The following is a 12,809-nucleotide window of genomic DNA, read 5'->3' on the forward strand; positions in this document are numbered from 1 at the left end:
ATTGACCGCTTCCCAACTTCTAATTACCACATCCATGACATTTCAGTGCCAAACACTGATTTGACATTTACTACGTGGGAATAAAATTAGCAAGCACTCAAAAACATATACAAAAAAAGTATACAATTTAAACAAATGTTAAAGGTTATCTAGCCTCAAACTAGATGATGCAAAGAGCATTAATGCCTCAATAATTATATATTTTTTAACAATAAAGTTAAGAGCTACTATATTTTGTATATTTTGAGTCTGAGGGTGTCATTTCTACTGATGCATCACAGTGAGCCATAAAAGCTTGAAAAAGCTGAATGACGTCTGCATGGGGAACATCTGCCATTTGTCTGGACAACACTGTCTCAACAGCCCACCAGCTCACAACGAGGGCAAATAAAAGGCTACGGCTGACAAGGGGTACCATCAAAAAGGTCCTTTGATAATGGAAATTAACATTGATATTCATGCAGATAATTATTGTAATTCACGTCAAATACCAGCCATTAGTGCTGTAGGAAAAAAAGGGTGTTTGGTTGTTATAAACTACTTATCACACAACTGTTGCTGACTGAAAAGCCCTAGTTGCATCTGACTAACATCATCACATGTGTTTCAATGAAGCAAAGAGCAAAAACATTCTGCTTTGCCCTGATATAACAGCTTTTACTCTACCTGATTCCTAACACATTTGGCAAAGTGAAAATGCAAATATACAAAGAAAAGAACATATAAAAACGTGTTGCAATATGGTACCATTTACTGGTCAACTGTTGTATGTGTGCTGCTGACTGTTTTTATTATTTGTATAGTATTTAGGAGCAAATAAGATGTACTGGTTGGAAACAGTTGTGATTATATATTTATATTTTTGAAACTATTATTTAATAGCCTCACAGCTCTGCCATAACAGGAGCACAGTGTGACATAATTAGTTATTGGTCTGAGTCTAGTCTCATCAACATCACTGTCTAAATAAGCTCCACGGTGCACCAAAGTATACTAGAAATGATGGAAGGGTTCCAATTTGTAACTACTACTGTATATATTAATTGTAATGCTGACAGTTTTATATAAAAAGCTGTCATCTTTGTTACAACTACAAGTTGTAACAAAATCTGCTATCATAATACCTAAAATGTTATTTTTGTATAAATAAAATGGTCAAATTGTTTAGATACAATTTTCTAAACTTACATTTCCATTTTATCTGCTAAAGTAAGGTAGAGCAAACAAATACATAAAGAAAAAAATAAGTTAATGAGGAATACAGTTGAGCATAAACTGTTCCGACACCCATCAGTTTGATAGATTTCTGTGACTGAAGAAGGTGGGGGTTGATGACACACTGATCATGTGCCTGTCTCACTTTGTTTACCGAAATGTCAGCCTGTTGGGACAGCTGAGTTCATTTACCCTCCTATTAGTCCAAGTGAACTATTCCCGAAACAAGCAGAGTCTGACAACGGCGAAGAAAGCATGTCCAGGTGAGTACCTGTTATTTATTTATGCTAAATAATCTTCAAAGCTGCATCAATTGCACCTAATCCCCCCTCAGTGTCTTTTGTGTGTCTGTCCTATTTTCCCTCCTTGGTGTGTCACTAAGTGTGGAGATGCAAGGGTTATACGGGAGCTTCACCTCTCCTAAATTTCCTCAGCCATACCCTGACAACCAGTACATAGTGAGGAACATAACCGCCCCACATGGGCACCGGATCAAACTCTACTTCACCCACTTCAGCATGGAGTCCTCCGATCAGTGTGAATATGACTACCTCCAGGTATATGCAGAAAGAAATTAATTTGACTGTCTAAACTGGACATTGCACCCACTAAAAGGCCTTTGCACTTGTCCAACCAGGTTTTGGCGGAAGGAAACGAAACCTTGCGGTTCTGTGGTGAGGAAGTAAAGAACTCTGAAAGCACCCCCAGGAACACCATCATCATATCAGCTGGGAACTTTATGTCAGTGGTCTTTAGGAGCGACTACTCTAACGAAGGCCGATTCACCGGCTTCCAAGCTTTTTACGCCTCCGAAGGTGATGCAAAATAGGAACATTCGTTGCCAGGAGGGGAAGCTAATTTTGGCTGCCATAATTAAACTAAACTAAAAGTGGCAAAAACTAATAAATAAATAAATAAAAAAGGATTATACCATCACAGGTACAGCAATGTTTTAACAGATTAGTTTCAGTTTGAAAATTTTGGGTTTATGTGTTCGCTTAAAAAAAAACAAAAAAATTAGGTGTTAAAGTCATAGCATTCCTTGAAGGAATGCATGTTGCTCAACACTTCACAGGGCTATTCATACAGTATCTCCTTGTGGTCTTTTACAGCAGATGGCAATGGATATTTAATGTATGTCAATAAAAATTGTTTTAATATGGCTAATATTAGGAGCTGGAGTATATTCAAATGAATAGATTCACTGCTTCAATTGCAAAAAATAATTTAAGATGTTTACGATGATATAAACAAGCCTAAAGATGTACAAACTAGTAAAGACAATCCAATATTTTGTTTTTAAATTATTGTGGATGGCAAAATGCATAATTTCAATATTGGGTTTGTCTCGTAGATATCAACGAGTGCCTGTCAAAAGTGGATGGTGAGAGAATATGTGATCATTTTTGCCACAACTACATTGGGGGCTATTACTGCACATGCAAGCAAGGATACCTTCTCCATGACAACAAAAGGTCCTGCACGGGTAAGAGCAAAAATGAGCTGAAGCTCAAGAGGTGAGTTCGTCAGGTGCAATTAAAGGAAGTTAAAAAGCTGCACAAGGTGAGGTGTTTGGAGCTTAGCATGAAGCATTTAACCATACTGATCTCTTTGCGTTTCTTGGGCTAAATGTATGCCTTCTAGGTGTCTCAAATGCAGACACAGGAGTCAGTTTTCAGTCCAGTGCATTGGTACATTTTGCCAAACCAAACTGAATTTCACAGACTTTGCTTTATGACAGTTTGTTCTTGTGCTGTTTTAAGGTACATTTACGTAGACAAGTGAAATCTAAATAGTTGCTCATTATTACCTTCGCAATCTTATACTTTTTAATTTCAAAAAAAGTTATTTCTAAACACTCAAATCACTTTACTGCAGAGCAAGTGGTCAAAAGCAATTTTCTGACATTTCATATGGGTCATGCTGTTGATAATACAAGTTCTTACTTATCCTTGAAGTTGTTGCTCTCTGCCAGCTGGTGTTTGGCGAGGTTAATCACCGTCGACTCCTGAGGGAAAAGCAACTTCAAAATGGCTGTAAAAATTAATACCTGCGTGCAGCGCTAATAGCGCACCAACACAAGGTAATTAATCACAATTACCAGTTGATGCGCCTTAAATTATTATACTTTGCCTGAGGAAAAAGGGTGGCACAACAAATCATGCAATGAATAGACAAAAATGATTATCTGCCCACAGATTGTACTAATTATATAAATTACAGCAACTCTGCCTCTTTGCAATGCTCATTTGTTTTTTTGCTCGTAACATCTGCACACTTGCCAGGTAGAGCAATAACGCAAATCTAAATGAATCCAATCCTTTCTGATGCTGGGGAAAATTAGTTATTTTCTTTGATTAAAAATGTGTATAACTCAATCGCTGCAAGTCTCAGAATTGCGTCCTCTAAGGTTTGAACACTAATGTTTAAATAATTCCCTAAAATGAACTGAGTTCAGGGAGGACTTTATTCAGTGTTTTACGACTTCTTTGCAGTGCCATGCCAAAATCAGGTGTTAACGTCAGCATCTGGAGTTCTGACCAGTCCTGGCTACCCAAACCCTTACCCACCCATGAGCCAATGTGACCACATCATCCGTCTGCCAGAGGGTTCTAGAATTATCCTGGACTTCCAAGAACCCTTTGACATAGAGGGACACCCAGATGTCCCCTGTCCATACGATATGTTGAAGGTCAGTATTGTGAGAGTCTAACCCACACAGGATGATGAATAAGCAATGTATTCATCCTCATGCCTGCTGAGATGGTCTTGTCTCCGGCTTCCACCTCATGGGTGATTTACAATATCCTCACGCGGGTTCTTGCATGTTTAGGGTTGTTGAGGTCAGCTGGACAAGTAATAAATTAACTTTGGTTTATTTGTCTTTTGTGAGATTTCAACTGCCGGACAAGAATACGGACCCTTCTGTGGCTCCACACCGCCAGGCCGAATTGACACGGGAAGTTACCAAGTGGAAGTTGCATTCAGATCTGACTTAAGTGGGAAACACAAGGGATGGAAGATCAAGTACACAAATACTAAAGCTGAGTCTTCATTTTAACTTAAGACTGGGTTTAATCTTTTGTTTAGGTGTGATAATTTTTTGTTATGAGATGTACAGTAGTTTAAATTCATTATTTCAAGAGCTTTTTTTTTTTTTCTTTTTTGATCCTTGGTACGAATAAAAAGATCAGAAAACAGCCTAATTGTTCAAAGTAATGATTATTTGCCTATTGTGACCTTGAAGTGGAACTGAAGCATAAATCTTTATATAAAAGCATTCTTCAAAATACAGAAGCCAAACACCTACTCTGCTATGCTTTAGATAAAGAGAGTCTTTATTTCAAAATCAATTAAGGCCAAAATTTTAACAGTTAACAGAAACCTATATTTTGAAGTAATTAAAAACAGAGTGAATTAAACATCCCAGACATCTAAATAACAAAACTTTGGCACTCTAGGTCAATTTGTAACACCTCAAAATTATATTTATTAGCTTTGGTCATCATGAATCTGTACCTTTAAGAGGGAAAAAAGCCACCTTCATATCCAGCTCTGCCCAAGTTGTGCACAACTCAGCCTGCTTTGTGCCCACTTTTGGGGTAAACAGATTTAAAAAGTTTCGATACAAGGTTGTGGGTGATATGCATTTCATCAAGAAATGCTACTTTTGAATGTGTTCATGCATCCGAATTTTTTATATGTTTTTTGTACATTTTGTTGCCGTATGTCTTGAGGTTTTACAGCAACAAAAGAATAAAGCAAGGCAAAACGTGTACTGACTCGTGTCACCATGGCACTTGAAGCTGAACAGAATTATAAGGTGTTAGGTAAAAGTCTTCTGACCAGATGGGAAATCATTTGTTTCCAGTCCTCTGGGCACCTGGGTGCTTACAGAGCAAACCTGAACGTCTTACCCAAACCTTAGTCATCATCTACTCCTGACAGCCAGCGACACACAATAGCCAACTCAACTGTGTCGATGCTGCATCGCACTCGCTTCAAACTGTTCAACCTAGACTGAGCCAATGCCACAGGAATTACGCCCACCATGAATCCCATTAACCAGCTGCTGGGAAATACCTGGCAGCAGCATGTCGCCAATAAGGCTCAGAGCTCAAACGCCCATCATTCTTCCACTCATCCATGAACATTGTTCATTGGTGTAAAAACACAAAAGGGGAAAATTCAGTACTATTAAGAGACTGGAGACAATTTTATTGGTGAAAAGCCTCCTTGATTAAGCAACACTTGGAAGAAGTACCGTTTAATCACATATTGTATAGTCATGTACACGTTCCATCTGTGAGGGTTTGTTCAAAAATATATATTTAAAGCAATTCACATAAGAAAACATGGTGCTCTTTTTAAATCTGTATAATATGCTAACTACGCTGGTTTTGCATAAAACAATGCTAACTAATTACACAAAAACATCACATTTAAATGGATCATTTGTGTTCATTTGTTCAAAAGGCAGAGGAAATTAAAAAAGCTTTATGTGCACACATCGTTCACAAAGTCTTACAGAGTGACAACTCATCCAGTAACTGAACACTAACATACAAAAAACACATGGTAATGTACTGAGCTTTTTTCAGTGTTGTATTTGTACTTTAGTAATGTGACCGTGTAATGCAACTGTGCAGCTAATAGGAAAGAGAGAGTTTCTACTTTTGATCTTTTCAAGAAGGCTTGTTAGTCACACATCAGCCAATTGTGAGATTTTCCAACTCTAAAAGATCCAAATAAAAATGTTACCTTTTTAATGAACACTGCAAGAAAATGTTTAAAGCAGTTTAGATGGAGTAAACTGTCAATAATTTCGACTTGACTGAGAATAAATGATAAAAATGCTTGTATAAATTCCATAATTTTAACCACATGGTAATTATTTCCAAAAGACACTAAATGATGGAATTTGTTGTTAGCTATTCAAGTTAGTTTGTTACCAAGGAGGTTCTATAGAACAGCTGGAGTGCGCAGAAACCACGTGACCGTGTGATCGGCTGGTGAAGCTAACGGCTAACGCAAAACGGTCAAGAGTTCTGGATTTCCCATTACTGTACATGTTGGCAACAGAGCAGAAAAAAAGGACTGACAATGTAGAAATCATAAAAACTATTAATAATAATATTAACCCAATTATTATTAATATTTTACAGTTTACATAATCTATCTAATGTTTTAAATAATGTCAGAAAAGCTGTGTTATGGATTTATTAACAGAAGATAAACAGGAAAACATCTCATTTCACAACACAAGTCAGCAGATTTGATCTTATTTAGCTCAATGTGATCTGAGCAGAACATAATGTAACAGTTTAAAATTAAAATAATCTTATAAAGTCGATGTAATCATTGTTATTTATTGAACTGGTTAGCAGATATTAGCTTGTGGAGCATAAATACAGAGTTTAGCACTGTTGAATCATGCTACAATTTAACACAAACAAATATCACAAGCTGATTTGTCCTCTGATTAATATTTGTGTAAAATAATATTATAAATGTGAGTATTTTTAGGTTTCTGTAAGAGGAACCTGACCTGTTGAGCAGATGGTTAGCCAGTAGAGACAAGTTTCATCCTATAACCAGAGAACATTTTCTAACTGTTGACTGGTAAATATAAATATTCTTATTTTTTATGACAGTAAGAATAAATACTAAATATACTTTATTACTAGCTGAAGTCATCATTTTTCAGCTAGCTAAAGTCTAAGTTGCAGGCTGACTTCAGGTCTGGTTTAGATCATTGTTACTTATAAATTATATATTTTTCTGGTATAAATCTGCTGTTTTACATGATTGTTGAATGAAATTAACATAATTATTAATTTATTGTAAAAACATGACTGATAATCTGTGAAACAGATCTGGTTCAGCTTGCTGTTTATCTATTAGTTTCTATGGAGGTTGTGAGCCGTTGCTCTGTTTGGTCTCTGTTTCTGCTCCTCCATGCTGTCACAGACACTACCAGTGGACGGTATGGGCGGGGCTCAGTCTAGTGATCTATATTCAAGTCTGTGTTTGTTACATTTTTCTTAAATGTTCCATCTAAAACTGTAGTGCAGTCAAGCCTTACTAGCAGTGTTTAGAAAAACAAAACAAAAACAAAAAAGTTTGTTTTTTCCCTTAAATTTAAAATAAGACATTTTCATGCTTGACTGCTAACTATGAAGTTGAAGGTAGCTAGCTAGACATAGTAAGACTCAGATGGAGGGGAACACTTTAGGATTTTAGGTATAAAATGAAAAATCAACACTGTGGCTTAGTTCATAAGTCAGACTTAATCTTTCTAGAAGAACAAATAAGACAGGATACCTCAGGCCACCATGTACAAACTTGTAAACTTTTTCAATCAATGACTTGCATTGTCATCTAGTCAAAGGAAAAAAACTATATAGGTCCTCTGGACGGGTTCTTCTTTAATGAAACGTTTCGTCTCTCTTCCAAGAGACTTCTTCAGTCTGAGAGTTTCAGGCAAAATTCAGGCTTTTGAGTCCTGCCTCCAGGTGACTCATACTCACATCACCTGGCTATCGCTCATTCTTGATAGGGAGGAACGTTGGTTTGAGAAAGGAGTAAAAGAAGCCATTTTTGTAAAGAAAGACCGTCCGTCATTAAACAGAGGTGGAGGCCTCCGTTTTCAGCTGTCCCCCTGCTACAGCGCTGCCTTTGGCAGTATCTCTCCACCCCCTGTTAACAAAAGGTATTAATTAGGGTGAACGATAGCCATGTGATGTGAGTATGTCACCTGGAGGCAGGACTCAAAAGCCTGAATTTGCCTGAAACTCTCAGACTGAAGAAGTCTCTTGGAAGAGAGACGAAACGTTTCATTAAAGAAGAACCCGTCCAGAGGACCTATATAATTTTTTTCCTTTGATTTTTTTACCTGGATTACAGAGATGCATCAGGACATTGTCATCTAGTGTTTAAAAAGAAGAGTGTTTGGATTTAATTATTTAATTTAACTAAGAGTGGGAGGGTGGTGGAAGATTTGTTGCATTTGAAAAATAAAGCAAAAAAAAATATTTCCTGCTCAAATGCTAAACTAAGCTCATTGGCTACCAATTTGATACGTTCCACATAAATGTGTTCCTCTGTAATTATAACATGACAATCATCAGAAATAAAAGCTGATGGGAAGCAGATCCAAGTGGTCCGTGCCACCATAGCTTGATAAAGAGTTTGCCCAACTCACCCTGCTTCTTCTTGAGGCATGAAGTGATCGAGTGCTTTGCACCACATTTTTTTCCTCTCAAAATGATAAAAATATGAACATCCTTAACATTGCTATACTCCAGCTGTAATACAGAGCAAATCTCATTCTACTGACCCTGAGGCTGGTAGTGTGAATCCTTATCAGTCTGCTCAGGTGAAGCCTCAGCCTAGGAGCTCCCTTGGGCAGACATCTTAGCAGCCTCCTCTGTGCTTGTTGCATTTGTAGACTCTCTGCTGCCACCCGGCTGTGTGTTGCTGATGGACTGCATGGCCTGAATCTGCTGGAGGCGCACGGACAGTTGAGCCTCGCAGGCCTGAAGCAGCGCAGACGTCCTCGCTGTGTCCCAGCCCAGTACCTGCTGCATAGCTTCTGGTCCTTTTGTTACTACCATCTAAATACACAGACAATTGATGAGTATTTGATAGTCTGGATATACATTGCACTTCATTCTGCCTCATCCGTTAAAAAAACACATGTAAACGCTAATACAAAACTGCTGGGACTGTTTAAGAAAGGCAATGATTTGAGGCAGTTGATGAAAAGATGTCTCTAAAACGTCTACTTTTCCTACAAGTGAAGACGACAAATAAAAGTTTGAATTGTATTTTCCCCAGAATAAATGATTGGATATGTCCAAACTGTATCAAAGACAAGCTATAAAGGGATTTTGAATGCATCATGATTTGCAGCCTTAAATACTTGCTTGGTCAATTTTACATGTCAGACTTAGTGGACTTAAAAGACAAGTAATGCTTTTGGCAGTTTAGTTCAGTTGCGAACGCACTCGAGACCAAGTGAGGACTGATCACTGAGACCACTTTTTAAAATCAGTGTGCATGGGTTAAGTATGGCTTTATTTCAACTGAGGTGTCGCCTGGTGAATAATAACATGTTTGAACTGCAGCAGGTCGCTCACCCCTGGCCATTAGCCATCAGTTTTGTGTCACGCTGTGAGAAAATGACAAGTAAAAATAAAGCGTTGATATTGTACTAAATCACAGGTTGGGCAGCAGGTAACAGGTAGGTTCTGGGTAAGATTTACTCCCCCCATTTATGGATGCGTGCTCGCAAAACTGGAACTATGACAAACTCTGATATTTGATCTTTGCCAAAAAAAAAAAAAAGAAAAAAAGGAAAAAGAAAAAACATTGCAACTTAAACATAAAGTGTGTATTTTAGATCACTTGAAATGTAGTTGTTGAAACATTTTAACAGCAGAGGTGTGAAAGGACACGTTTACTGTTGTCTAGTTACAATTACAACACCTAAGGTGGGGAAAGGGTGGGTATTAGCATAGGCCTCGCATCAGAAGGAATGATGTAAACATAACATTATGAAATGTAGGTCAGGTTAGAAGGCAGGAGAAATGGACTTAAACTGTTCATCTATGCTTCAATCTGCTAACTCATCTGGATTTTAAGATTTATATGACTACACACTAGTCAAAAATAAGATTGCAAAAACTGTGTTCTTTAAAACTTGAGACAAGAAAAATTATTTTAACAGTCAAATACCTGCAGATCCTCCGTGGCAAGCCTGGTCTCAGGACTTGTTTTGCCTTTCAGGACCATTAGCGTCCTGGACGTGAATCCAGAGGCAGAGTCCACCTCCATTCCATCTGGTAAATCCACATCTATGGCTATGGACATATTAAAAACATTATTTCTCACAAGACCATTTGTTATGATAAAGAACTGATTTTTGTAAACCACTGAAAGAGCTGGGATTATTGAGCAGCAGCAATGGTGCCATCTAGTGGCCAAATGGTACAAGTGCAGTTCAAGCATATAGAAATAATATTTTCCAAATTTTTCATCTTCTTTTTCTGTTAAAAACGAATACATCAAAAGCACAATTCTTTGTGGTTACATTAAATTTGATCGTGAATATTTTCTGCTATTTAAAATTGAAGGACACAAACATTAATGCATTTAATTTAAAATAAGATCAATTTCATCTCAAATGTTCATATTCTACCTGCTCTATGATGATGGCAATGTGCAACTGCCTAACAGTTTTATCCTACCAATACAACAGCAATAAAAACTTCTTTTTAATACAGTTGTGGCATAGTAGACAGGCTATAGCACTGATGTTGATTTAATAGTAAAGTTTCTGTAGAGGGTCTTTAATGTGAATGATAACAAATAAAAAAAAGCATTGACTTTATAAAGAAGCATGACACCACCAAATGTCTAACTACAAACTGTAAAACTTACATATAACTAATCTATATTTATAATCAATAATTTCTTATGTCAAATTTTTAAAAATATCATAATATTACTGACTGTGAAACAAAGTCTTCAACCTTGATCTAGTTATACCTTCCTGGCTGGGCTGGCTTTGTTCTTCCTGCTGTTTGTCCTCTTTCTCCACAGCTTTGAGATAAAGCTGGAGCAGCGCCTTGGACTGCCTTTCTTCCTCTTTTCGATCCAGAACCCGCTGCAACGTCTGTTGAAGTTCCTCAGCCTTTGTTTCTTGGAAGCCCAGAGCAGAGGCGAGTTCAGAGCATGGGGCGTCCACTAAACACTGAAAATATCAAACAACTGTTTTTAAATCCCATTTTAATAATTCATCACATCTCACCAAAACGTTATTTTCTAATGAACAACGAAAACAAAAACAGGTACAACTGAAAAAATATATATATATTTTCAAGCAGCTTTAGTTTCTTATCAATAAGACACAAGAATGTGCATTTAATTGTTCCAATGATAGAAATGTAGATATCATGTTGTGTACCTGCAGATCTGCCTCAGACATGAGAATTATGCTGTTCAGTTCCTGCTTCAGCTGCAGTGCCAGATTCCACCATGGTGCCGCAGTAATGGAGGCGTCAACGGTATCGGCTTCCAGCATCATAGAATCCCTTGCCATCCAAGCCGTGCCACCATCAACTAGTGACATGCAAGTGTGTACAAAAAACTAAAGATGAACATTTCATTGTTGCAAAGACACAAAGTAGTTCACACTTCAGACAAATGGACCTGCTTACTCCTGCGAGCTGGAGCCCATGTCTCTTTATTGTTTAACAGCATAAACTTTGTGTTTGGAGGTAAACACAAAAAGTAGGCTTGATCCTCCACTATGGTCCCATCGTTCTCTAGGACCACCATGACCGAGTCACTTGGGCTGAACCCAAGTGACTCACAACCTGTGGGCAGAACAGACAAAATAGAATTAAGACTATTTTAAAGGTTATTTAACCTACTGTAGATATTTAAATCACACCTAACCTAATTTTCATGTAATTCTTCTATATTATCACTTCTTTTCAGATAATCACGTTTGCTGATTTTTGACCGAGAGAGTACTACTCTTTGATGACGCCTCTAGAACTGCCTGAAGGCTTGCCTTTTAAAATAATGCACATGATCCATGTTTAGTTTTATTTGCACGATGACTCAACATGCTTGGTGAGACACATGCAACTTATGTTTTCATGTTAAGCATCTGGCTCTAGTGTCAACAAGTAAAAAAGCCTGAAAAAGTGTAAATTAGATTGTGTGTAGGGACATTTAAATGACAACAACACTGTATTTTAGTGATTTGTAATAAAATAGGTCAAGTATATGCAATTAAAACCGACTTAAAAAGACAGAAATGGCAAAAATTGTCAAGACCTGGAAAGGCAACGCCTGCATAGTGACTAGTATTTTAGGAATGAGCTGGATCAGTGGATTGACTCAAGTTTTTGCAGCTGCAAGTTTGGACTTGATGGAAGTTCATTTGTTTCTACACATAGCTCGTTCTTGATAACATAAGTAAGCTGGAGCTAAGAAGTATACAAACAATGTTTATAAATACTACAGTATTAGTGAACTCACACACAGAGGGCATGATAGTTTCGCTTTTATACTGTTCTTCTTCGTGTATCAAAACTAAGCTAAAATGACAAAAAAGAGAGAACTGAAGGTACATGTTCACCATATTTTCTAGTCAAATAGCTTAAAAGTCATCGTTATATAATTTACACACAATTACAGTGTAGCAGTGTCACTCACCTTTTCTTTTCAGCTCATCCAGTGAAGGAGCAACCACACCGTAAGATGTTTGTCGTGTGAAATTGCACACTTTACAAGGTTTCCCATCAGTCATTATAAGCCTTCGGTTAATAACAATACATAAACTAGTTTTATTATGTTTTTTTTTTATTATTATTAACACGGAGCAACAGCGTTACACACTTGGCTTCCTCTTTGAACAAGGAACCGCTAAAGTACCGCTATGAACCCTGGGATGTGTAGTTTATTTGTGTTGCAGGCGTAAACCTAGCGTGCGTCGCAAGATTTCAAATGTTTTGTATGTCAGCCTTTTTTTTTAATTTATTTTATTTTTACACACACACACACACACACACACACAC

General features: G+C 37.3%; 2 protein-coding genes across 2 annotated transcripts; one reads left to right on the forward strand and one right to left on the reverse strand.

Annotated features, from left to right (window-relative positions):
• The first annotated feature begins 1,441 nt into the window (after positions 1-1,441).
• On the forward strand, positions 1,442-4,426 carry LOC106536928 (mannan-binding lectin serine protease 1). Its single transcript, XM_014034289.1, has 6 exons — positions 1,442-1,478; positions 1,550-1,772; positions 1,853-2,030; positions 2,570-2,701; positions 3,711-3,907; positions 4,109-4,426. Exons 1-6 carry the CDS (start codon positions 1,471-1,473, stop codon positions 4,274-4,276), a joined length of 906 nt encoding a protein of 301 aa, XP_013889743.1. The 5' UTR covers positions 1,442-1,470; the 3' UTR covers positions 4,277-4,426.
• Positions 4,427-8,247: 3,821 nt separating this feature from the next.
• dffa (DNA fragmentation factor, alpha polypeptide) lies at positions 8,248-12,656 on the reverse strand. Its single transcript, XM_014034288.1, has 6 exons — positions 12,448-12,656; positions 11,439-11,597; positions 11,186-11,340; positions 10,768-10,972; positions 9,955-10,079; positions 8,248-8,831 (listed from the first exon to the last, which is right to left on the reverse strand). Exons 1-6 carry the CDS (start codon positions 12,539-12,541, stop codon positions 8,607-8,609), a joined length of 963 nt encoding a protein of 320 aa, XP_013889742.1. The 5' UTR covers positions 12,542-12,656; the 3' UTR covers positions 8,248-8,606.
• Between the last annotated feature and the right edge of the window lie 153 nt (positions 12,657-12,809).

This window comes from Austrofundulus limnaeus, unplaced genomic scaffold (assembly GCF_001266775.1).
Source record: "Austrofundulus limnaeus strain Quisiro unplaced genomic scaffold, Austrofundulus_limnaeus-1.0 Scaffold2035, whole genome shotgun sequence".
Lineage (NCBI taxonomy): Eukaryota > Metazoa > Chordata > Actinopteri > Cyprinodontiformes > Rivulidae > Austrofundulus > Austrofundulus limnaeus.